General features: G+C 61.1%; 1 protein-coding gene across 1 annotated transcript; it reads left to right on the top strand.

Moving 5' to 3' along the window:
* Positions 1 to 4,304: 4,304 nt before the first annotated feature.
* On the top strand, positions 4,305 to 25,952 carry LOC119157425 (diacylglycerol kinase delta-like). The gene is given in 30 exon segments (XM_037408351.1): positions 4,305 to 4,380; positions 4,591 to 4,835; positions 14,197 to 14,307; positions 14,425 to 14,505; positions 14,731 to 14,835; positions 15,055 to 15,187; positions 15,380 to 15,486; positions 15,930 to 16,055; positions 16,200 to 16,302; positions 18,267 to 18,429; positions 18,513 to 18,621; positions 18,808 to 18,947; positions 19,088 to 19,169; positions 19,666 to 19,757; positions 20,004 to 20,103; positions 20,399 to 20,639; positions 20,944 to 21,042; positions 21,144 to 21,243; positions 21,735 to 21,842; positions 22,402 to 22,498; positions 22,591 to 22,698; positions 22,877 to 22,990; positions 23,192 to 23,326; positions 23,419 to 23,585; positions 23,695 to 23,812; positions 23,901 to 24,022; positions 24,024 to 24,213; positions 24,304 to 24,409; positions 24,927 to 25,057; positions 25,506 to 25,952. Coding segments are annotated over 29 exon segments (3,561 nt in total). The 5' UTR covers positions 4,305 to 4,380; positions 4,591 to 4,637; the 3' UTR covers positions 25,581 to 25,952.
* Positions 25,953 to 26,009: the final 57 nt, after the last annotated feature.

Here is a 26,009-nt window from a genome sequence, read left to right as displayed (position 1 = left end):
TCCCCATGCCAGGGCAGCGCTGGCCCCTGCCCACGCGTGGCAGCCCCACGATCCCGGGCAAAAAGGGGGGAGCCGCAGTGCAGGGCCAGTGTCGGCCGCTGGGTGGCACCAGCACACGTGTGTGAGCAAGCGCGCGCGGGGTGGGCACGTGTGCACGCACACACAAGCAGATGCATGAGAGCAGGTGTGTGAGCACACGTGCGTGTGGGTGGGCATGGGCATGCATCAGCGGGTGACATGTTGGAGCACATGCACATGCGTGTTGGTGCAGAAACACAGGAATGTGCTTGTGTGTGAGCCCATGCATGTGCTGGTGAGCACATGTGCACAGGGGTGAGTGTGTGAGCACACACCAGGGTAATGCAGGAGCATGTAGGTGCATGGCTGAAAGCATGCTGATTGTGAGCACGTGGCTGCGTGAGGGAATACAGGCACATGCGTGTCAGTGCACACAGGTGAACACATGCGTGAGCACAGGTGAATGCATGCGCACACGTGAGAACACAGCTGAACGCGCACACACACAGGTGAATGCAGGAACACGCACCTGAACGCACATGCACAGACAGATGAGTACACACCATACATGTGAGCACACGTGCTGGGAGGAGCACAGCCCCATGCCAGGGAGCACAAGCACCAGTGGCGAGTGACTGCCACATGTGGGTGGACACACAAGGGTGAATGTGTCCATGTATGTGTGTTGTGCACATATGAATGCATGCACATGTGTGTGTGCACACAGGTGAGCAAATACACAGGCAGGTAAGTGCACATGGGTGAATGCATGCATGTGTAGGTGTGTAGGTGTGTGTGGGCACGGCCACACGTGCAAGCCCATGCATATGGGTAACTGCAGGCATATGGGGAGGGGGATGCATGTATTTGTGCCCCATAGTCTCCATTCGAGACTTGCTTGCCCCTCCATGCAGCTCCTACTGCTGCCAGGCAGGACCATGGACACAGAGCATGGGATGCAGCCAGGCTGCGGGGTACCAAGACCCTCAGTGCCTGCGCTGGATGCAGCCATGGGGTGGGGGTCCTGGGGTTCCCTGTGTGGGACCCCAGGGGAGCTGCAGGCCAGCAGGCTCACTGTAGCATGCAGGGCTACTGGGTCTCCCAGAGGTGCAGAGAGAACCCAGACACACTGGGGTAGCCCCTGATCATGCTGTCTGTCTCACCATCACTGTAACCGCTCCATTTTACAGTTCCCTAGTCCATATCCCTGTATCCCACGCCCTCGGTCCTGAGGGACCAGGAGGTGGGGGAGGATGAGGACATGGGGGGGTAGCGATGCTCCAGTGAGAGCCAAGCCCCCTGCCCCCCCCCTCCCCCCGTGTGAACCAGGGAGTCCCAAAATGTGGAGGTCCAAATCCCGCAGCAGGTCCCCCTGCCCCCTTGCTTATTACAGCCCAAAGAGCAAAGTCACACACAAGGTGGGGGATGAGGGAGACCCAGGCCCTCTGCCCCTGGGTGTGGCCCATGGCGGGGTGGGGGGATGTGGGACTCTTGTCCAGGCCTGGTCATTTGCCAGCATGGAGGTCACAGGGCAGCAGTGGTTGAGGGCTGGGCACCAGGGGCTATGGGTCCCCATACTACGAGGCCAGGGCCATGTGCATGCTGTGGGGTGGAAAGAGGAGGGCCAGGCCCTCTCTCCCTCCCCATGGTATTTTTGGGGGCACTCCCATATGTGTGCACACATGCATGTGAGCTCCATATACACACCCTGGAGCGTGTTCCTATACAAATACACCTTTGCAAGGTGTCTGCATGCATGTGCACCATAGAATCGCAGAAGGGTCTGGGTTGGGATGGATCTTTGACCATCTAGTCCAACCCTCCGGACAGGGACATCTCGCACTAGATGAAATTGCTCAAACCCTGCCCCCCACCCCCAGCCTGGCCTTCACCAGTCCCAGGGATGGAGCATCCACAGCTTCTCTGGGCAACCTGCTCCAGTCCCTCAGCCCCCTCATCGAAAAACGTTTCTTCCCTATGTCCAAGCTGAATTGCCCTCCTTCAGGTCAGAACTGTCGCCCTTGTCCTGTCGCTACAGGCCTGGTAAAAAGTCTCTCTCGGCCCTTCTTCAGATGTTGAAACGCCGCAGCAAGGTCTCCCCGTGGAGCCTTCTCCAGGCTGAGCAACCCCGGATCTCTCAGCCTCTCCTCCTAGCAGGGGGGTTCCAGCCCTCGGACCATTTCTGTGGCCGCCTCTGGCCCCGCTCCAACAGGTCCGTGTCCTCCTTGCGCTGGGGACCCCAGAGCTGGGTGCAGTGCTCCCGGGGGTCTCACCAGAGCGGAGCAGAGAGGGAGAATCCCCTCGCTTGACCTGCTGGCCATGCTGCTGGTGATGCACCCTGGCTGTAAGTGCACATTGCCGGCTCATATAGTTTGTGTGCGTGTGTGTGTGTGTGTGTGCACACAACTAAGTGTGTGGAGGCATCAGTGCATGTGCTCATCCATGCCTGTGCATGCCCATGCATGTGTGGCCATATGCATATGTAGTTGCATAGAGGCAGTGCGCGTGCTTGCCTATGCCTGGGATGCGTATGCCTGTGCATGTATGGATGTGTGCAAACATATGTGCATGGCAGCAGTATTTGTGCTCACCCATGCCTGTACATGTGCATGCATGTGCCTGCATGGGTGTGGGCACATGCACATACATGACATCAGTGCATTTGCTCGCTCATGTCTGAGCACTGCATGCTGATGCATGCATGGGTGTGTGCACATGTATGTGCATAGCCACAGTCTGCATACCTGCCTGTGCCAGCCATGTGCATGCCCTTGCATGTGTGGGTGGCGTACATGTATGTGCATGGTGGTGCCATGTGTGCTCACCCATGCTCATGCACATGTACGTGCACGGATGTGGTACAGGTGCCGTCCCATGCCTGGGATGTGCATGCTTGCTCATGGGTGCCTGCATTCACACATATGGGCATGGCAGCTATGTGTGTACTTGCTGATGCCCACGCACGCGCCTGTCCATGCCTGCGGGGACAGTGCACATATATGTGCGTGGCCATGGTGGCTGTGCTCTCCCCTGCCTGCACATGTGCTGGCCCTTGCCTGTGTGGGCGGCACACGCATGTGTGCATGGTGGCAGTGCGTGTGATCGCCCATGCCTGTGCATGCGCCTGCAAGAGCGGTGCACCTGTGTGTGCCCAGCGGCAGTGCATGTGCGTGCCCATGCCCAGGCTGAGCATGCCTCACACATGTGGGAGCACGCACATGCATGTGCCCGGCGGTGGTGCATGTGCGTGCCTGTGCCAGGGGTGTGTGTGGGCGGTGCACACGTATGTGCGCGGCGGCGGTGCGAATGCCCGCCCGTGCCCGCGTGCTTGGGGCCGTGCGTGGGCCGCCCGTGCCGCGATGCGCAGCAGCGCCCGCCGCGCCGGAGCAGGCCGGGGCTTGCGGCGGAGGGGCAGGGCCGGGGCTGCCTGCAGAGGCACATCCCGGCGGGGACGCGCTGCGGGGCCGGGGAGCGCTGCGGGGCGGCGGGCGGGGGCCGGAGAAAGAACGACCTTGCACAAGCAGCAGCGGCGGCTCGGGGTGTGCAAGGTGTGTGCGCGGGGGGTGGGGGCAGCCGCTCCGCCTCCCCCTCCCGGGCGTGCTGCGGGATGCTCGGCGGAGACCCGGCAGCCCCGAGCTTGGTGGGGTGTGTGTGTGCGAGGCCCGCAGCGAGGGGGGGCTGCACCCAGGAAGGGGGGGGGGGGGGGGGCGGCAGCGCTGCGGTGCCCTCGCTTCCCCCCCCCCTCCGAAACGCTTGTTGCTGCGCGGGGATACGGCACCACGTTTGCCGGCAGCCGCGGCGGGGGGCGGCGGAGCTGGCCCGCGGGAGCTGCGTGGGGCCGGGCACAGCGCCGCGGCCACCCCGGGCCCGGGCCCGGCAGCCCTGCAGCCGGCCAGGTTCGTTCGCCCAGGTAGGTGCCCTCCAAGCCCGCCTGCAGCCCCCGGGCGGGCGGGGATGCCGTGGGGAGATAGCTTCCCCCGCATGCGGGGACTCCCGCACCGCACCGCCCCCCCCCTCCCACCCCAGCCCCTTACCCAGCCCAGCCCACCCGCAGCCACCTGCTTCGGACTGGCGACCCTCGCGCGGGGCCGGGAGATGCTCCCAACCCTTTCCGGCTGCCGGAGCAAGGCGGGCGGCGGGAGGCAACTGCTGCTTTTCATGGAGACCCCCCTTCTCCCCTTCTCCACCCCCCCACCCCCGCCGCCCCCGCCGGCCACGAAGGGCAGCCCACCGCCCTGGGGACGGGCACCAGAGGAGGAGCTGGCGCAGGCTGGAGCAAGGGAGGTGCACTCCAACGTCGGGCACAGGGTGGCTGCAGTCTCCCACGGCGGAGCAAGGGACGGTGTTGGGATGCCAGGCAGGGTGAGGAAGAGTTGGAACACCGAAAAAAGGCGAGGAAGGAAAACTTTGCCTGCAAGCAAGCCACCCTGAGAGGCATTCCTGGACGAGGAAGTGCCATCTCCCCTGATTTCCAGGATTGCACCTCCCAGCTGGCTGAGCCGTAGAGTGTGAGGGGCTGTGCAGCCCCTTTCAGGGATCTTCCTCCACTCCTGTGTGTCCTTGTCCTCCCAGGGCTCTCACAGGAGGTGGCAGAGACCTGAGCCAAGCCAGGTGGGAAGATGGCCGAGAAGCTGGTGCCTGGGGACCTGTTCCTGAGGAAGATCCGGGAATCAGTGTCATCCTTGGACTCGGACAAGCTGGCACCCATCTCACCTGAGGCGGGTGGTGAGGAGTCGTCCGACAGTGAGGGCGAGCAGGAGGACAGTTCCCACAAGCTCATCCGGAAGGTGTCCACCTCAGGGCAGATGAGGAGCAAGGTCAGGGGTGCGGGGGGCTGGGGCGAGGGGCTGGCTGGCATGCAGGGTCCCTGCTGACAATGGGGGTGCGGGGATGGGGGTTGCCCACTCTGGGGTGTACATCAGTGCCAGGCACTTGATGTTTGCAGATCCAACCTAGCCAGGCCTGGGGCAGTGCCAGGAGGGATCTGGCCCCCTGTGGAAGGGCACATGGAAAAGGTGCAGACCCCATGGTGGCAGGGTTAACATTGGTCCCATGGGGCCGTGGAGCATGGATTTTACCCCACTGTTTTGGAGACAGTTTCTCTCATACCCAGACCATGGACACACACACACCCCCCCTAGCCTTCATCCCATGTTGGTATCCCCTGGGTTCCCCCCACCTGCCCCTGGAGAAAGGGGGCTCTTTCGGGAAGGCTCTGCCTCATGGATGCTCTGGGAGTGAGATTTAGAGTTATTGTGGGGCCATGGGCTCCTGGGATCCCACACCCTCCTGCTGGCATTGTGCATGCCAGGCCTTGTGGGTGGTAAAATGGAGCCAGCAGCTCTCCTGGTGCCCCAGATTAATTCAGCAGTGCCAGCTCCCCTGTGATCCCCATTCCTGCAGCCTCCAGTCACCTGTAGTGGTTTGCTGGGTAGATGGGGACACCTCTGAAGTCAGATGTGACACTCTTTTGCCTCCCAGCTGCTGGCATGAGGGCAGCTTGTGTGTGTGTGTGCAGCTTGCTCAGGGGAAGCTATTTTGGTAGGACCTACAAAAATATGGTGTGTGGGGTGCCTTCTGACCAAACAGAGTGGGTGGCCATAGGTGTCCTAGGTGGGGATGGTGAAATGGCCAGGCACCTCCTGCCTAAAAGTTCAGGGGAGAAGTAGCCTGGGCTGAATGGCCAGGTGGGAAGGGTTTGTTCGAGGGGAGGAGATTTGGGGATGGCGTTCTGGGGAGAGGGGATGTGGGCACGACTCATGGAGGGAGCAGAGGTGGATGCTGTGGGTGACATGCTAAGTGAGTGGTCCCCTTGCATCCACCTCTTGGCTCCAGGAAGGAGGCAGTGGTGTGAGTCAAGGCAGTGCCTGCAGTGCCAGCGGGCACACAAGGGCTGCCGTGCTGGTGCTGCCATGCTGAGAGGGATACCCTTGCCCTGGGCTGTGCCAGAAATCCAGCTCCCATCCACGCTTCGTTGTGCCAAGCTTGGCACACTGGCATCAGAGGGGCAAAGGGCATTTGCCCCAGGGTGCGGAAGTTGCAGGCTCCCAACCCAGCACCATGGGGTTGTCCGGCTTGGTAGGAGACATTTCCAGGGTGGGTGGTGCTGAAGGAGGCTTTTGGCGAGTCCCTCTTACTGCTCAAGGAATGTGCCTCAGTTTCCCCTTCTTTGGAGCAGAGTATCTCCTCTGCCTGCTCTGACCTGGCTGCCAGGTAGGTGCCATGGGCTGTGCCAGAGTGCAGGGTGCTGTGCGGTGTACATGGTGGGAAGCCCCACTGGTGGGCAGGGTCCTGGGGATGCTGGGTGTTGTGTGCGAGCCCTTAGGAGCCTCCTGGAGGGGCGGCAGCAGCCACTGGGGTTTACCAAGTGGCATTTGCTGTGCCATAGGGTTTTACCATTCCGTGGAGCACGGGGAATGTCACAGGGAGTCATCGATGCCAGGAAGCTCAAGAGAAAAGGGCAGATGGCCAGGCCTGTGCCGGTGTCCTGCAGCAGCAGCACGGGGACATGAGTGCGCTGTGAGCCCCCAGCCCAGGCATCAAAGCGCCTCTGTTGCCATCAGCAGGTCTGGCCTCGCCAGCTGACAGGCTGCGCATGAGGAAAGGCTGAGCTGCCAGCTCCCTGCCTGCCACGTCCGTTGCCTGCATCCTGCCTGGAGTTGGCAATTAGCCATGCAGGAGGTGATGCCATGCAGTGTGCCGGGGGAGGCAGGCATTGTGATGGATGGGCAGGCGGAAAGGACGCAGTTGGGTTAATGGTCCGTGGAGCTGGGAGAGAGGAGGAGAGAGGGGTGAGAGCTGGGCAGGGCTGGAGCTGGAGGGGGCTGAGTGCAAGCTGTGTGTGCACACCCCCCCCTCCCCAATTTAGGTGTTTTCAGTGTTGGGGTTCAGGGGTTTCCCTGAGGATCCCTTTGCCTTGGTCTGGATGGACAGGACCATGCTTACTAGCCTGGCTCCTCACCGAATGGGCTCCTTCCTTCCCTATGGAGATAAGGATTTTGGGAAGCAATTGCTACTGCCACCCAGGTCAGTCTGTCCCTGTCTCATAGCTGTGCCATGGCACACACGCTGCACATCTCTCCGGCCATGACCATGCTGCAGCCGGAGGGGTAGGCAGCACATGTGTTGCAGCAGGCAAATTTCCAAGCTTCTTCAACATCCCTGTGCATCTGTGTGGGGTTGGGATGGTGGGGGAGGCATTGCCAGCACCCCAGAGACTGGAGCAGGTACCTAATTAGCACACAATTAATGAGGGCTGCAGTTCCTAAGAGATAACTGGATTAGCAGTGGGGGGCGGGAGGGGCAGGCTGGCCTATTTTTTGGCCATCGGTGGTGGCTGGGGTGCTGGATGGGATCTATAGGAGCCTGCCATGTTGCAGGGCTGGGAAGAGTCGGGACTCCCACTCCACTGCCCACCCACACTGACCAGGGGGACCCTGGTCCCTGGTGATGTGAGCAAGCAGCTTCCCCCACTCCTGTGTGTTGTCCAGCCCCATGGGGACAGGAACAGGTGAGGATCATTTTGGGATCTGCTGAATCCATCCTGACTGCTGGTCCCTATTCCCAGCACCACCCTCCTCCCAAAATGCCTGTTCCCCCATCCCTCCTCAGACGTCCCCATCAATCATGCCTCCCCACTCCACACCCCCAGCCTGGCTTTCTCCAGACTGTAATTGCCAGGGTGCCCCATGGGGTGCTTTGTGCCAACCCCATGGGGTGCTTTGTGCCAGCTTCGGTGTGGAGGCGGTGAGGCCATTGTGCTCAGTGACAATGACAGCAGCCAGGCACAGGTGCCCCTGCTGGGCTGAATGGCCCCAGGATGGATGGGGTCTTGCTGCCACCCCCTCCTCCTCCTCCTCGCTGTGGCTGGGAGCTGCCGGTTGCCTGTGCCAGGTTTTGGGAGTACAAGGGCAGAGCGGGAGGGGGATGCTGAGCTGCACCCCGGCACTGTTCCCGTTAGGGCTGAGCATGGAGGGAAGGGGTGATGGGGAAGGAGGGGCACTGGCGCTGAGGTACACCAAGACATTTCAGGTGCTGGCAAGTGTGTGCGTGGGTGTGGGGGACACATCCTGCCCACGTGGGCTCAGCTCCCGGGGGCGCTGCCCCGGGACGGGCTCTCCTGGCAGCTGAGTGGAGGCGGGGAGTGATCCGCCAGCCCTGCTTAGTTTGGCTCTGGCTGCAAAGACCTGCAGTGAGCAACTGGTCCTGGGGTGCTTGTAACAGAGCTGGGGGGCTGCAGGCCCCAAGGTGGGGTGCATGCCAGGTATAGGAGCATTGCCTACAGGTTGAGCACAGCGTGCATGGCTGTGATGGGCAGGGGCATGGCTTGTCTGCCGTTTAGAAAGGGGCATTGTGTACCCAAATACCTGATGCTGGGGGACCCAACAAGCATCTTCCTGGGGGCTGGGGGAGGTCAGTGGGATTATTGCTACCCTGAGGAACAAGTGCTTCTGGTCCTTGCTGGAGGCACTGGGCACCCTGCAGGCTCTGGGTGCCCTGGGGGTGGGGCGAGCAGTGTCTGTGGCTATAGGCGTGCTGGCACAGCTGCAGGGGCCCTGGTGGAGTGGTGCTGCAGAGCCAGGCTGTGGGGGGTGCTGCCTGCCGAGGGCTGGATCCGGGCTAAAAGACAAGGAAAGCAAGGTAGGGCTCCTGGGGCCAGGCCTGGAAACCTCCATCCTGCAGTGGAGGGGTGGGGGGTGTCATGTGGCTCCCAAGCAGTGCACCCTCCTGGCTTGACACTGGTGAGGGGCTGGAGCGTCTCAGATGGGGAGGGGCTGGGAGAACTGGGACTCTTCAGCCTGGAGCAGAGGCTAGAGCCAGAGGGGCCTCAGCAATGTGGATAAATATTTGAATGGGAGGGTGCAGCAAAGAGGGAACGGGGCTCTTTTCAGTGGTGTCCACCCATGGGACAGCAGGCCCAGACGAAAAAATTGGAAATTGCAACTTAACACAGGAAAGCACTTCTGCTGTGAGATTGGGCAAAATGCTGGCATGGGCTCCCAGAGCAGCTGTGTGGTCTCCGTCCATGGAGATATTCAGAACCCACAGGCTGAGTATCTCCATGATCCTGGGCAGCTCCAGCTGACCCCTCGCCAAGCTCCATCCCCAGAGCTCCCTGCCAGCTGGCACCCCAGCTGTGCCCCACATTGCTCCCAGCCTGGTGGCGCATGGCCTGCCAGGGGCTAGCAAGGGGACTAGCTGGTCACTGGGTCACCCCCGGCAGTGGAATCATACCGCAGGGCACAGTCATGCTGCCTGGTACCTTCCCTGCTGAGGAGGCTGCAGCAGGGCAGGGGAGGTTGGGCTTGCTTTCGTTAATCAGGGCTTGCTGGGCTGGTGCCTGGGGTATAAAGATAACCCCAGTGTTGTCAGCCGGATGTTTGTGAGGTTTCTCAGATGCACTGCCCTCTCCCTGCTCGCCTTTTCCATTATGCAAGCACTACTCTCACCGTCAGTGGCTGGGCAGGGTGGGAGAGCTGTGTCAGTGCCCACCGCTAGCTGGGCATGAGGGGCAGGGGGGACTGGCACGGGGCGGGCTGGTGTGGGATGCCTGTTGGCAGGATGTTTGGGGATTGATGTGGTTGTAGCTAGGGAAGCACGAGCTAATTGCTAAAAAACAGCTGAAGGTCATGACTGCTAAAGAATGAGGTATAGAGGGGATCGCCCTTCTGGGGGTTCCCTCCCTCATTCGTTCCTCTCCTCCCTGTTAATCCTCTGATCCCTTTTGATGGCTTGAGCAGCGCATCCTGGCACCATTGTAATGGCATGTCAGGACCAGTGCTGGAATCTCCTTTCAAGGATCCCCCCAGCACTGGGAAGGGAGATTTGGGGTCCTGCAGTAGCAGAAGGCTACATTCTCAGGGAGCACAGTTGCAGTTGAGCCTGTGGGGCTGTGATACCCTGCAGGCACTGAGTCCCCCAGCTACCCAGTTCCGGAAGAGCTCTGCCGTGTCGCAAAGCCTGATAACGTTTCCAACCGACTCCAGCCCACAGGGTGCCCAGCAGATGCTGGCGGCCCTGCAGCTGGGCTCTTTCATGCTGCCGGCTCTCCCCTGCTGTCCTGGCACCCGCCAGCTCGGGGTGGGGGATGAGCTCTGACCTGACTGGACCATGGCACATGCCCAGTGGGCTGCTGCGTTTGGAGGAGGGCAGCTGCACGAGATGATGCTGGTGCAATGCAGGTCAGTGTACTGGTGGGTGTTTGGTCCCCTCTCTTCCTCCCCTGATGAGACATTGTGCTGCCATGGGGCCAAGCAGATCCCATGGCTGCCACCCACCCAAGCTGGGTGGCAGCTAGTGCGGTGCTCACCAGCCTATGTGCCAGCATTCCTGAGTAACAGCCTTTCTGGCTCTTCTCTGGCAGCTCCTTCGCTGTCCCAGCTGATTCCAGCAGGAAGGCTCTTCCGCTTCAGCTGTGGTCAAACCTGGCTGCGCTACGGGTTCTTCCTGGGGATGGTGGTGGCAGAGCTGGGAGAGCAGGGTGGGGGTTCAAAGCAGCATCCTGGGGTTCTGCCTTAGGGCTGAGGGAAGAGCTGGCCTTTTGGGGTGCACCCTGGCCTGGAAGAAGGCCTGCTGGGGTGTGGTACCAGAGGGAGGCGAGCTGCCCTGGGCTGCACTTTAAGCCCCCTTGCTTGTGTCAAGCAATCAAGGCATGATGGCGCCTGGGAACCAGCCCAGTCCTGATGGGGCACATGGCCAGTGGCCAGCCATCCTCCCAGGGCTGTTTTGAGCTGTGTCCCCTCCAAGGCCCTGGCGCTGGCTTGCACTCCACCAGCTGTGGCTGAGCTGGAGGTGGCAGCTTCTCCACAGACCCTGGGTGGTTTTGTTCTTGGCTTCACCTCCCCACCCTACGTCTCTGGGACCCTGCCAGTGCTGGGCACATCCCAGGTGGTGCTGAGCTCCCTGGGTTGGAGAGAGCACGGGGGGTCCCTGAGATGGGGCCAGGGAGGGCTGAGGAAGAGCCCTTGCAGAGGGGAGCTGGCCTCAGACTGTGGCCAGGCAGGTAGCGCATCGCTCTGGGCATCAGCGTTCCAGGTTGCCATCTCTGTTGCTGGGATGGAGTCAGTGCTGGCTTCACCATGGCTCCCTGCAATGCTGGATGGGGCTCACCAGCCAGAAGAGCTGTGGATGGGGTGAGTGGATGGGCCAGGGCTCAGTTCGGGGTGCAGGTGGTGCGCTGCCCATGGGACTGTGCAGTGGCCAGCACAGAGTTCCTACTCTAGTGGCTGGGGGCTATCAGTGTCCCCAGAAGTTTTCTGGGAGGAAGGGGCAGCACCTACTTTTTGCTGTGGGTGCATGGCTCCTGCTCCTGGGGGCTATAGGGTACCTAACCCACTGCTGGCTCCTCTGCAGACCAAACCAGAGCTCCAGGGTCACCACAGCAGGGGCCATGCCACCCTGGCACATTCCACTTGCTGCTCACCCTGGGTGCTGGCCTTTGCCTTCCCCACCCCTTTCCTGATTGTGAAAGGGAAACAGCAGGCTCACTCAGTGCTGCAGTGTGGCTTCCCACCATATGGCTGGGTCTGCTGGTGGCCTCAGCTGCTGGTGACCTCGTCTGCCAGGTGCCTCCCAGGTCTCCTCTTGTCCCTAGTGCCAAAAGCAGGGGTCCAAAACTGCTGAGCCACTTGGGGAGATGCTCCCAGCACATGACAGCACTGGGTGCTCCTGGCAGAGACCCATGAGCAAAAGATCAGGTTTGTGGGGGTGGCTCACCCCAGCAAGACACTGAAACAACACTGTGTCACCCCAGGTAGGGTGACTCGTGCCTGCCCAGGCAGCGTGGCATGGCCAGGCTTCATGGCTTGTTTTGGAGAGGAGACATGCCTCATTTTCGCCAGGGAGTGAGCTGGCTGGCTGGCCCCATGCTGGCAACACTGGTACTGTGCCCCATCATGTCAGTGCTGGGGGTGATGGAGCCTGGACAGGCAGCTGCAGACCTAAGGGGTTGTGTGGCAAGATGCTGTGCATGGCAGGGCAGAGGTCTTGGGCTTTGCTGCCATGCCTGGGGTGCGCCAGACATGTTTTGGGAAACACCCAAGGGTAGGCATAGGGAGAGGTGCCCACCAAGCTTCTCTGCACTAGCTTTGCCACCCCATGCTGGGATGCTGGTGATTAGTTAGTCTGCACTAGGGGGAAACTGAGGCATGCCCCCCCCCGCCCTGCCCCAGCAACATCCGCAGCACTGCGGGTGTTGTAAAACTCTAATGGGTGTTGTGGTGGAGGTGGTGGTAGCTCTGCCTTAACCTGGGGCTGGGGCAGTGGTGGCAGCTGTGTCGCTTTCCCTGGAACGGCTGGACTGACATCCTGGGGCTGGGCAATGCCTTGTTGCCTGTGGCTGCCAGAAGAAATTGCTGCAGTGGTGCAGCTGGGGGCATTTCAGTTCTGGCCCCCTTGCAGGAGGGGATGCTGTTCCCCTGGGCAGCCTTCCTGTCTGCATCCTGCCACCTGCATGGCCCTGGAACCGGGTAGAACTGAGTGCCCATGCCTTGCTGCAGCCACCTGCTGTGACAGCACCAAGCCACCATCACAGACCTGTCTCTTCTTCCTTCTTCTTGTGATGTTCTGCTCCTCACCACCATGGGCTCCCCTACAGCACTCCTTGCCATTGCATGCTGCCTGTCCTTTGCAGCAAAAGCAATGATTGCAGCAAACCCAGAGCCTGTGGCTGCATCTGCTGCATGCAAACATGTACGGTGGAATTGGCACTTGTGGCTGGATCCCACCTGGCCATGGCAGGACCCTGCCCTGTCTCCTCCTCATGTTGGGCAGGGACTGCTAGGGTGCATGGCTTGTATGTGCATTTGTGGGTGGCAGCTGGACCCCCCTGACAGGCCTAGCTTCCCTTACTGGCTGTGTTGCAGCCTGGGCTCAGGGCACCTCTGGATTCACCATCTCCTCTGTGTGCTCTCACAGCCAAGAGGCTGGGGAGGGGACTCAGTGGGTCCTTGGGTGCTGGCACTGGGGACACCAGAGATGTTTGAACCTGCACCGACACTCACAGTCAGTATGGGGACCATCCATCCACAGTCAAACCCTGCAAGTCCCAGGGGGCCAAAGCGTTGACAGGGAGCGATAAAGGGGTAAAACATCCCTTTCTGAACTAGGGGCTGCAAGCTGAAAGACAGCTGGGGACATCCCAGTGTGTGCCCCTGGTGGGCTCGGGGAGGGGTCAGGTATATGGGGGAATTGAGGCTTGGGGAGCATCCCAGGTGGTGTTTTGGCTGCTTTGTAATCTTGGGGGCTCCTGCTACTCCTGGTGCTCTGGCCATTTTGTTTGGAGTGGTGGGGCAGTGGGTTAATGCCGAGGCCAGGGGCTGGTGTGTTTGCAGGCTGGTGGGTGCCTAGGTGCTCTCTTGCAGCATGTGCGCTGGGCATGGGAGCACGGACCCCGGGGCTGCAGTTGTCTCGCGATGCCCTCAGTGCCCAGTGCTAATTTGCTATTAAATGTGCCTTGTTGTCATGTGCTGGGATCTGATACAACCTCTGTTGCAGCTAATTGCAGAGGAGCAGCTGAATGGGGCTGCCGGCAGTGTTTAAAGAAGATACAATCAAAGATTAGGCAGTGCCAGAGCATCTCTGCCACCCCACTTGGCACAGGCTCATAGCCACATTGCAAACACTAATTAATTGAGCCTTGTAAACACCGCTGTGAGGAGGGTAAATATTGGCAGGTGCTGAGGATCAGGGAGAGCAGAGGACTGGCAGCCAGGCTGCAGGGATGTGCTGCGCTGCAAGGGGATGCTCTGCCTGTCACGGGCTGTCCTCAGACCCAGATTGTGCCCTCTGCATTCCGGCCATCTGCTCCCCAGACCAGAAAAGCAGCTGGGGCCACAGTGCCTGGGTAATGCCACCTCCAGGACACAGTCCTGGTGGCTCTGGAGCATTGGTGTCCCCTCCAAGGGAGCTCTCTTAGCCTCAGCTCGGCCCTTGGCTTCCAGGGAGCTGCAGCACTTCAAGCAGCTGCACCCAGCAGCGTCCTCCTGAATCACATAAAGTGCCAGTGCCCAGGGTGTGGTGGATGATGGACATCATCTACTCTGCTACATCCAGCACAGTGTGAACCCCAGAATGTCCCATCTGTGCTCTGGGCACTGCTTAGCTCCTGGGGACCTAGGGGCTGGCATCACGGGGGGGTCCTGGGGGCTGCGGGAGCTCACAACCCTGTGGTCTCTGCAGAAGAGCGTGAAGGAGGGGCTGTTGCTGAAGCAGACGAGCTCCTTCCAAAGGTGGAAGAGGCGATACTTCAAGCTGCGGGGCAGAACGCTCTATTATGCCAAGGATGCCAAGGTGGGCTGGGGTGGGGAGGCTTCTAGCATGCTCAGCCAGGGGGGCTCGAGCCTGCAAGCCTGGGGAGGAGCCTGAAATCCCTGTGTGGTGACTGGGGCTCTGGTTTCTTCCCTGCAGTCCCTGATCTTTGATGAGGTGGACCTGTCTGATGCCAGCGTGGCTGAGACCAGCACCAAGAACATCAACAACAGTTTCACGGTGAGGGAGATGCAGGGCTTACTGCTGTGCCCCCAACCTTGGCACCTTGTGTGGAGGCACTGCAGACCCCCCCCTCCCCACGGATCCATGGGACACCTGCAGCCTGGCCTCGTGCTGCTGGGGGTGGCCCTGGTGGCAGTGCACTGGGTTTGCTGGGGGCTGCTCTCCCAGGGGCTGGCTGCAGCGTGGCCTCGCAAGGGGACACGGGGCTGGTGGCTGTTGCAGGTGATCACACCGTTCCGGAAGCTCATCCTGTGCGCAGAGAACCGGAAGGAGATGGAGGACTGGATTGGTGCCCTGAAATCTGTCCAGAAGTGGGAGATCCACGAGGTGACATGGGCTGGGGACTGCTTGTCTGCAATTGGGTACTGCTCAGGAGCAGAGGGTGCCTTGGGCTGCTGGACAGGAGCTGCTGCCCTTGGCACAGCCGCGTGGGGAGGACAGGAGCTGGGAGTGGGGCTGGGTAGACTGAAAGGTCTGGGAGGGAGGGAGAGAGTGCCAGCTGTGGGTCCCAGGGGACTGATGGGGCAGGGCTGTGCCTCCCAGCAGGCCACGCAGTTCAACATGGAGCACTTCTCGGGCATGCACAACTGGTACGCCTGCTCCCATGCCCGCCCCACTTTCTGCAACGTGTGCCGCGAAGCCCTCCCAGGGGTCACCTCTCATGGCCTCTCCTGCGAAGGTCAGCACTGGGGTCCTGCTGGGCAGTGGGCTGGGGCCAGGACCAGGGCAGGGAACTCTCTCCAAGGCTGACCTGGAGTGTGTGGGGTGATGCCCACCAGCTGCTGTCACCAGCTGCGGAGGGGTTGGGGACTAGGGCTGCACATCCCATGGGGACCATCCCTGCTCTTCACTTGCTCCCTCCCCCATGCAGTCTGCAAGTTCAAGGCACACAAGCGCTGTGCTGTCAGAGCCAACAACAACTGCAAGTGGACAACCCTGGCCTCCATTGGCACTGAAATCATCGAGGATGAGGATGGGGTAAGCGAGGGAGTTCCTGTGGGTGAGCCTGGTGGGGCAGAGCCACCAGCAGAGCTGGCCTTGCTGTGCCTGCATCGGGAGCAGGGGGGACCCTGGCACCTAGCTGTCCTCTGCACTCTGTGGCTTCTGGGCTTGGCTCTGCAGCGACATGCCCTGGGGACATCTCCTGCACCACCCAGCATCGGGATCCCTTATTGCTCTCCAAGTCCGGCCGCACCCAGATGTTTTCTGGGGACACCCCTGCCCTGCCCCACATGCTGGCAGGCAGCCAGGGACAAGAGGGTACGGGAGGGGTCCCAGGGCTGCCTTGCCTCAATGTGGGGCATCATCCCCTGTCCACCTCTTCCATGGTGCCTGGGGAAGGGGGTGGCCCGTGTCACTGTCTCTCAAGTGTGCAGGGGCAGCAGGGGTGGTGTGCCGTAGGTGACTGCCCCTCTTTGCAGGTGGCCATGCCCCACCAGTGGCTGGAGGGGAACCTACCCGTCAGTGCGCGCTGTGCCGTCTGTGACCGGACCTGTGGAAGTGTCCGGAGGCTGCAGGACTGGCGGTGTCTCTGGTGCAAGGCCATCGTAAGAACGTGTCTGTCCCTGTCATCCCCCCACATGGCACAGACAATGCTGCCCCTCCTGGGTGCATCGCTGGGGAAACTGAGGCTGGGGGCTTGGGTGCTGCATCCCCGAGCTTTGCTTATGCATGTGTCCCTGTGTCCCCAGGTTCACAGTGCCTGCAAGGAGCTCTTTGGCAAGAGGTGCCCCCTGGGCCAGTACAAAGTGTCCATCATCCCGCCAACTGCCTTGAACAGCATCGATTCGGATGGTGAGTCATGGAAAGGACAGGGCTGAACTGCGGGTGGGTGGGACAGGCTGTTTGTGGACAGGGCTCTGAGCTCCTCTGCAGGCTTTGACTTGTGGCACTGTGTGTGCTTTTCTGTGGGGTACCAGAAACACCACCATCAGAAGGCTCCAGAGTCAACACCCCTCCCTGCCACAGGCTTGGCTGAAGGCTGCTTGTTGCCTTGTGCTCTGCCCCAGGGTTGCAGTGGTGCCATGCTTTGGGGTGGCACTTCTTCCCCACATGTGGCTTCAGTTGCTCCTGCCAGGCTGCCCCTTGTGGTGGCCCTGGTCATGGTCCCTCTGTGCTAGGGTCGGCAGTGCCATCCCTGAGCCCCTGACATGGGGTGCCTCCCGTTGCAATGGTTCAGCACCTTGCAGGGAAGGATGAGGCCCTTGTCTGGGTTATTGCTCAGCGTCTGAAACTCAGCTGGTTTTTGGTAGTGCAAAGCACAGCTTCCCCCCTGATGTGGGTGGCTGCAGGATGCTGGGGGGAGAAGCAATACGTGGCCTGAGGGGACACCACCCCCATCCCCCACCCCCCCTCCTTGCTACCATCTCCCTCGCCCTCTCCAGAGGTGCCCAGATGGCCTCCGCTGAACAAAATATGTTCTTCTCCTCCGGATATTTCTTTCCTCTTTAATGATTTTCACCACTCGGCTCAGTCAGTGGCTCATCTGCTTCATGTTACTCATCAGGATGCTGTCAGGGTAACCATCACGCAGCTTCTCCTCTGGCTTCAGAGCTGTGGCTGCTTGCGGCTGGCTTCCCCCATAGCGGCTCTGCCCTGTCAACTGGTGTCAGCACGGCTATGGGGCTGGTAGCTGTGACTGACGCCAAGCCCGACTGTGCTCTGCTACTGTGGGAAGCAGCCTGGCAAGGCCTCAGCCCTGCTCCTCTTGTGGTGCTGTCCCCTCCCTGGCATATGGGTGCTGTTGGCAGTGGGCTCTTCTGCACACCCACGCTCTGACTCAGTGGCTCCCAGTGTTTTGCTTTGCCGCTCTGCTCAGCCGGGTGGGGAGTGGGGATGGAGTGATGCCTGCGCTGGGTGGCGGCAGGCTGCGGGGATGCTGCTCCTCATGCAGTGGAGGCACTGGGGCTCCTGGTTGCACTCTGCAGGGCTCTGGGCGCAATGGCTGTGGGGCTGATGCTTTCCCTGCCGCAGCGTTGCTGATCTGCCAAGGGAAGGAGCCAGCAGCGGGCACCAGCCTAGGCCCGTGGCCCATGATGGCCAAGATGTGCTTGAGGCGGGTGCAGGCTGTGGGCCAGCTATTGATTCTCCTCTGCCTCGGGGACATTTCATTCCTCATCTCATTTCTTTAAAAGCATGGTGCTGGCTGCCAAGCCTCCCAAGGCTTCTTCTTCATTTGCACCCACCCCACCAGAGCTCTGGTATGAGCAGGTGGTGGAGCTGAGGGTGACAGTACAACACCTCAGGTCTGCGGCTGGTCCCTGTGGTCATGCTGGCTGCCAGTGCCACCCCTGGGGAGCACCCCTAGGTGGGAGCGTGCCCTGTTCCGATCTGGTTTTTCTGGGTCAGTCCTGGCTGGGCTGTTGGCACAGTGAGGAACTGATCCTCTGTGTGCCCACCACCACTGTCCCTTTTGGAGTGGGAGGCCAGGGACATGAGTCAGCTCAATGACACACTCTGTGCCTGCACGGACAATGATGGAGCAGGAACCTAGTTTGGATCTGCCCTAGTGCTAGCCTTGCCCACCCCTATCCCACCACACTATATTCCCATACCTGTTGCCATCTCTTACTCTTCCTCCCACCCCTCACCATCCCTGGGAACCCTGATCGCTGTCCCTCCTGCCTGGCCCCAGCACCCTGTGGGCTGGGCACAACACAGCGTATCCGCATGGCCTCTGCTCTCCTAAGATGTCTCTGTCAGTGGCCTTGTGGGGTGGGACCCAGGGCTAGGGGCTCACATGCTTGTGCTCGCTGCAGGTTTCTGGAAGGCCACCTGCCCCTCGACCTGCTCCAGCCCTCTCCTGGCCTTCATCAACTCCAAGAGCGGGGACAACCAGGGCGTCAAGTTTCTGCGCAAGTTCAAGCAGTTCCTCAACCCGGCCCAAGTCTTCGACCTCATGAATGGGGGTCCACACCTGGGGTAAGCACTGGCCTGGGTGCCCTGGGGTGGCCCCAATGGGTGCCCAGCACAGCCCTCAGCCCATCCCTCCTCTCCCCGCCCAGGCTGCGCCTCTTCCAGAAGTTCTCCACCTTCCGGATCCTGGTGTGTGGGGGAGATGGCAGTGTGGGCTGGGTGCTCTCTGAGATTGACGCCCTTGGCCTCCACAAGCAAGTGAGCAAGAATGCCTGGTGTTGCTGGTGCAGGCTGGCACCATCCCATGCTGGCACCCGCTGTGGCTGGGAGCCCCCCATCTGTGTGTCCCTGTGTGCTGCAAGTGATGGGCACAGTGGGGCTGGGGGTATCATGGGTGCCCTTGGGAGCTGCTCTGAGCCCCCCAACCCTGTCCGTATCCTGTAGTGCCAGCTGGGTGTCCTGCCCCTGGGGACTGGCAATGACCTGGCACGGGTGCTGGGCTGGGGCAGCCTGTGTGATGATGAAACTCAGCTGCTGCAGATCCTGGAGAAGCTGGAAAGAGCCACTACCAAAATGCTGGACCGGTGAGCATGGCGTGGGGCATGCCTCTCTGCTTCCCCTCGTCCTCAGCACCTCTCGGGCAGCCTGTCCTTGTCCCTTGCCCATGTGTCCCTGTGCCGGGGTGCCAGGAGGTGGCAGGCAGCCTGTGGGCTCTGCTTGGCAGGTGGAGTGTGCTGACCTATGAGGCCCCCAAGCAGACCCCCCTGGCCCTGAAGGAGGAGGAGAACGGGGACTCCAACATCCAGGTGGGCACCATTGGGGTTCGGGGGCTTAAGATGGGGGAGCACAGGCTAGGGGGCAGGTTCCCGTTCACCCCATCAGCTGGCTGGGGAGCACACAGAGTGGGATTGCACAGGGAAAGGACAGGCTGGAGGTCCCTCGGGACTGGGGCTGAGAGGGGGCTGGCAGCCAGCTGCATGTGATGAAATGAGTCTGGCAGGTCTCAGCCTGGCATGTGCACTTGGAACAGGCAGCAGGGTGAGGCAGAGCTGGCCTGCTACAAGCAGGCTATTTTGGACTCTTCTGTGTGCTCCCCCTCAACCTCTTGTCTCAGTTTCCCTCCTGCTGTGGCTGAGCATCCCCTCTGCCTGGCAATGTGGGCATGGCTGCCCTCGGGGCTCAGGGAGTGGGCCAAGGGGGGCTGTTCACCCCTGCTCCAGGGCTGACTGGGCAAGACTCCATCCTGGAGCGGGGCATCTGGCAGGGTGTCATGGCTCCAGATGTCACCCCCTGTGCCCCCAGGCCCAGATCTCCCACTACGCTGACTCTGTTGCATTCCACCTGGCCAAGATCCTGGAGTCGGACAAGCACTCGGTGGTGATCTCCTCTGCAAAGTAAGGGAGGGGGCAGTGATGGGGTCCAGGAGCCCCCCATGCCAGGCTGGGGGCATGTTCTCAGGGATGCTGAGCCCTGCCCAGGCCAGGCTGTCCCCTGTCTGGCCACCAGTGGCTGCTGTCTGTGCTGGTACACAGTGAATAGTGCTGCCCCTCTGGAGCCACAGCAGTCCCCTTCCAGCTGGCATCTGTGCCCAGCTCACCGTGCTGTGCCCCCCTCCACCCACCTGTTGCTTCCTTCGGCAGGTTCCTCTGTGGCACCGTCAACGACTTCGTGGCCGAAGTTGGCCGGGCTTACAAGAGGGCAACGGAGAACAAGCAGGAGGCAGAACTGATGGCACGGAAGGTGGGTTGTTGGGGAGCTGGAGGTCTGGGGTGTGCTAGATGGCACAGACACAGCGGAGGGACTGGCAGGGTCTGCTTCAGTGGCCTGTGCCCTTGCTGTACATGCATCAGGGTGCCCAGGCAAGCATGAGGAGCCAGGCACTCAGGGTCCCCAGCCAAGCACAGAGTGTCCAGGCAAAGATGAGATGCCCTCGTGCTTGGGATGCCCAGGTGCTATGGGTGCCCAGGGAAGCACCCAGCACTGGTGGGGGGCAGTGGTTTGTGCCAGCGTGCTGAGTGTGGTGGGTGTCCTGCAGTGCGCCATGCTGAACGAGAAGCTGGACTCACTGGTGCGGGAACTGAATGAGGAGGCTCAGGCCATTGTCGTCCCAGAGGGAATGGTGCAGACCACCCCTGCCAACACCAAGGACCAGGAGAAAGGTGGCAGCTTCAACCCCAGCCCCATGCCTCGCATCTTCAAATCGAAGGAACAGCTCATGCTGCGGGCAAACAGCCTGAAGAAAGCCCTACGGCAAATCATTGAGCAGGCGGAGAAAGGTGAGGGGGTGGTGGGGGCTGGCAGCTCACATGGCACTGCAGCAGCCTGGCACGGGCTGCGCAGCCACCGCAGTTTGGTGCTGGACCCGTGCCTTGGTTTCCCCATCTGGATCCTTGGGGTAGCAGCAGTGCTGTGCAGTCCAAGGGCATCAGCCCTCTCTGATGCTTGGCACAGCTGGGGGAGGCCCCCAGAGTAGGGCAGAGGTGCCACCCTGGGCCCTGCCTAGCATGAGCCCACCGGGCTGACACAGGGATGGAGCACAGGGCCATGCTCAGACTCTGTTATGCCCCTCTTTGCATCCAGCTGTGGATGAGCAGAACAAGCAGACCCAAGCCTACCGGGGCAGTGTGGGCCCCAGCAAGGACAGCTCGGAGGAGCTCAACAAGGAGGAGGAGAAGCTCAGTAAGATGCCAATGGGGCATGTGGGGTTTTGGGAGGGCATGGGGGTGAGCTACAGCTCAGAGTAAGAGCCAGTTCAGCAGCTGCCTCTCCCCACCGGCCAGGCTCTCAGCAGGAGGTGGTGACCTCCGTGTCTTCCTCCATCATCCTAGACCGGCCGGACACCTTCAGCAGTTTGCAGTTCCCTGAAGACTCCAGCACCCTGTGAGTCTGGGTTCCTGCTCACCCCAGGGACCCTGGCTCACCTTTGCTGCCCATCACAGAGTGGGAGAAGGGCTAGGACCATGCTGCCTCTTGGACACAGCTGCTGGGGCATCCTCTGCTCACCAGTGTGGCAGCCCTGGTGCCCAGGCCTGCCTGGCCTGGCAGTGCCTGTGCTGGAGAAGCCAGCATGTGCCCAGTGCAGGATCCCTTGCTGCCACCCCCTTGGCCAGCATGGTGCTCATGGTGGGAGCTTGGGACATCATCCACCTGCCCAGTGTAGGCAGGTCCAGGGTGTGCCACGGGTGTACCACCACAGGGACTGAGAGGGTCCAGCTGTCCCTGCTGGCTTAGGTCAGGCTTCCCAGTGCCAACCCCTCCAGGAGCTCACACTACAGCTCTAATGGGTTTTATACCCTGTCCCCCAGTGCCAGTCCAGTGATTGCCTGTGGGCAGCATCCTACCAACCCACTTGCCCCGTTTGCTGCTTTCAGCCACTTCTCGGAGAAATGCGTCATGAATAACTACTTTGGCATTGGCCTGGATGCGAAAATCTCTCTGGAGTTCAACAACAAACGGGATGAGCACCCCAAGAAGTGCAGGTTAGCTGAAATCCCCCCGATTCCCCCAAGAAAAACGTGTACATCTCCCTCCACCACAGCGCTCTGGTGCCTGCAATACGAGGGACCATCAGGATGCTGAGAGCCGTGGGTTTGGCTCGGGGCTGCCATGCCTGGCTGGGGATCCCTTCCTGTGGCAGGTTTTCCACCTGCCCCCAGTGCCACGGTGCTGGGGTGAGCATCCCTGGGTGGGCAGCAGACTGCAAACACCCTCGGGAAAGGGGAGGAAGGCTGCTGCAAAGTTGTAGCTGCTGATGCCTCCTGGGTGCGTGAACAGGCACAGGAGGACTTGGTGGGGTTTACCCCCCCTGCACCCAGCTAGAGGAGACACTGCCGTGCTGGTGTCTGTGCGTCTGGGTGCCATGTGCTACAGCCTGCATCTCACGGGAGGCAGCAGGCAGCCCCCCTGTTCTGGGAGTGTGGAAACCCAGACAGATGCAGGGCAAGCAGTGCAGGCCCAGTGCCTCGGGGAAGGTGCAGAGCCTGCGGCAGGCAGGGGAGAGCCCACAACCCCTTTCACCTGTCCTGCTTTGCCCTGCAGCAGCCGCACCAAAAACATGATGTGGTATGGGGTGCTGGGTACGAAGGAGCTCCTGCAGCGCACCTATAAGAACCTGGAACAGCGAGTGCAGCTGGAGGTAGGGGGCCAGGGGGAACGGGGAATGGGGGGGGGGGGGGGGGGGCGGGGAGCAGCGCAGTGGCGCCCCCCAGGCTTAGTCTTCTCTTGCAGTGTGACGGGGTGCCCATCTCACTGCCCAGCCTGCAAGGCATCGCTGTCCTCAACATCCCCAGCTATGCTGGGGGCATCAACTTCTGGGGAGGCACCAAGGAGGACAATGTAAGCACCAGAGCATTGGGGTGGGGAGGGGGGCACAACGACTTCCCAAAGTCCCAGTGAATCTGGAAGCCCTCAGGCAGGGGCCTGGGGTGTCCCTGCCTTGGGCGCACACAGGGGAAAAATCTGGGTCCCAAAACAAGCCCAGTTTCAGGGTCTCACTTGTACTGGTCCTCTACAGAACTTTGGAGCTCCATCCTTTGATGACAAGAAGCTGGAGGTGGTGGCTGTCTTTGGCAGCATCCAGATGGCTGTGTCACGGGTCATCAATCTCCAGCACCATCGCATTGCACAGGTAGGGGCAAGGGACTCTGCGGGACCCCGTGAGGTGCTAGAAAGCTTTTGCTGCACTAGCAGAACCTGGAGCGATGCGTCTCAGCTTCACTCCTAGCTGGCACTGACATGGTGCTGGGAGGCTTTTCAGCCCCAGCAGAGTGGCTGAAGCCAGTGGTGCAGTGCCAGCTGTGATGCCAACACTAGGCTGGCTGCCCCACAGTGCCGAGTGGTGAAGATCACCATCCGGGGGGACGAGGGTGTCCCTGTGCAGGTGGATGGAGAAGCCTGGATCCAGCCACCTGGCATCATCAAGATCCAGCACAAGAACCGAGCCCAGATGCTCACAAGGGACCGGGTGAGCTCGGGGTTGCACAGGCTGTGCGGTGGGGCCATGCCAGGGCCTGGGGAGGTGTGACAGGCTGAGGGGGCCACCTCTGTCCTTCACAGGCATTTGAAAGCACCCTCAAGTCCTGGGAGGACAAGCAGAAGGGGGAGAGCTACCGAGCAGCTTCCCGGCCGCGGCTCAGCTCCCAGCAGTCCATGGAGTACCTGACCGAGGAGGAGAGCAGCCTCTTGCAGCAGGTCTTGCAGGTTGCCGAGACCCTCATTGCCAGGTCAGGTTGCAGGATGGGGAGGTGGTGGGCATGGTGTGGAGGGAGCTTCACTGTGGCCACCCAGTTACATGGGTCTCCTAGTCCCAGCTCCAGCTGCTCTCACCGACAGGATCCACGAGGCAGCCAAGGCTCATAAAGCCATGGAGCAGGAGCTAGCGCATGCTGTCAACACCAGCTCCCTAGCGCTAAGTGAAGCCCTCTCCAACAAAGCCACAGGCACCTCAGAGGTGAGCTGGGGCTGGGGGTGCAAGGCAGCCTTCACCCAGCTGCCCCAGGGTCCTGCCACTCAAGGCATCACCCCTCCATGCCCCCCAGTTTCTCAGCAGGAATGCGGCTGTGGAGGTGGTGCTGAGCATCAAGGAGCTGTATGCTGAGACCAGGGCATTCCTGGAAGGGAAGGTGGTGAGTAGGGGGCTCAGGGTGCTCTCCAGCCTCCCAACAGGTGTCCGTGCCCTTGGCCAGCTCCTTTTGGGGTGGCAGCAGGGCTGGGGATGGTCCCTGTCCCCCACAGCTGGACTCGCCCCAGGAGGAGGAGGCACTGCACAGCCCCCTGAGCATGCTGGGCCAGGAGCTGCAGAGGCTGCTGGACATCCACTGGCTGGGGCCCATTGCTCACCCTGCTGAGGAGGTGGGTGCACAGGGACTGGGGCGAGGGCCATAGTTTACTGGGTGGACCCCAGTGAGGCTGTAGCACCCTGCTCAGCCTGGCTTCTTACAGGAAAGCACTGGTAGCACCAACAAGGGAAGCTTCAAGCTTCGCCTCAACATCCCCAAGCCCAGGAAGGACAAGGTGCAAAAGCAGAAGACCAACAGTGCACTCCCAGGTAAAGCAGGTGGCACACTGGGGAGGGGGCAGGCACAGCCCACACTGGAAGGGACCCCCACATGCTGACCTATCCATTGGCCTCACGTACTGGGCATGCTGTGGAGGGACAGGGGAACAGAGTATGTCCTGGCTGCCTGGGGATGTCACCAACAGCCCCTTAGAGCTTAATCTTTCTGCTAACGGACATGCAGAGCCCCCTGCCCCTGTAACTCCACCACCCCTGCAAGGGGGACAAGGGGGCTATGGTACAGCTCAGCCCTTCAGGTAAGTCCCTGCCCCAGGGCTGCGTGGCTTGTTGTGGGGTAGAAGCTTGGATGCTCCATAAGTAAGCTAAGGAGAGGAGAAACCTCTCCAGCCTGAGCCTGTGGTGTCCTCTGGCCCTGCCAGAGCTGGGGGTGGGAGCAGGGATGCTGGCCGCAGCCTGCCACCACCACTGCCCTCAGCTGCCTGCTCTGCTGCATCCAGCTGCCTCTATGGGGGCCCAGTCCACCTCTGTGGTTTTTCCTCCCTGCTAGCGGACAAGTGGGGCTCCGAGGAGGTGGCAGCTTGGCTGGAAGCACTTGGTTTAGGGGAGTACAGAGACATTTTTGTCCGGCATGACATCCAGGGCTCTGAGTTGATACTGCTGGAGAGGAGAGACCTGAAGGTACAACTCCCTGCTTGTGCCCACTGAGGGATCCCCAGCCCTGGGGAGGACAGTGTCCTCCATCCCTCCTCTCCCCATCCCTCATGCAAAGAGGGGAAGGCAGGTGCTGACCCTATCCCCATCCCTGCAGGGATGCCCTGCACCACTTGCTTGGCTTGCACACAGAGGCTGGAAGCAGGGGAGGGGGTTGGTCCTAGCCCTCCAGCTTGCACTATTAACATCTGCCCAAAGTGGGATCAACAACACCATGTCCCCTCCTGCACCCAGGCAGGGGGACATGCTTGCAAGAGGACGGAGGGCTCCTAGCAAGGACCATGTTCTGGCAGGGAGAGTGAGCATGGGGAGCTGGGCTTTGCATCCTCATCCTCCACCCTGCGCCTTTACTGCCAGCAGGAACCAAGGGCTGACCCCCTACAAGCATGTCAGCTCCCTTCTCTCCTTCCTGCAGGACCTGGGGATCACCAAAGTGGGCCACATGAAGAGAATCCTCCAGGCCATTAAGGAGCTCAGCAACCCACCCTAGGCCAGTAGCAGGGCAGCAGCCTAGCCCAGGTGCTGCCCCCCTAAGGACTGGGGTTGGGCAGGGTGGCTCCAGGTCCCCGCCATGCCCCATGTGTGTGGAGCCCACCTGCTTGCCTCGCTTTGTCTGTTCATCCCCTGGTATCCCTGGAGCCGCTGCTTCTCCCCAAGCCCATGGGGCTGGAAACACTAAAGTGGAGGTCTAGCCCTGCAGGCAATGCGGCATGACCCCCTAGTCCAGCCCATGGCAGGGTCACTACAGTAGCCTGGGCTGCCATATGTGTGCCCAAGCTGGGGCCAAAGCAAAGATCCCCCTTCCCCACGTGGGTATTTAAGCTGTGTAAATATTTGGAGAAAAGATACTCATTGCTGCTGTTTGTGCAGTGTCATTACTTGGGGGAAGGTGAGGGGTGTGGGGAGGGTGATGGGGACA

The sequence above is a fragment of the Falco rusticolus genome, chromosome 14 (genome assembly GCF_015220075.1).
Source record: "Falco rusticolus isolate bFalRus1 chromosome 14, bFalRus1.pri, whole genome shotgun sequence".
NCBI classification, from domain to species: domain Eukaryota; kingdom Metazoa; phylum Chordata; class Aves; order Falconiformes; family Falconidae; genus Falco; species Falco rusticolus.
This window is presented reverse-complemented; position numbering and strand designations above follow the sequence as displayed.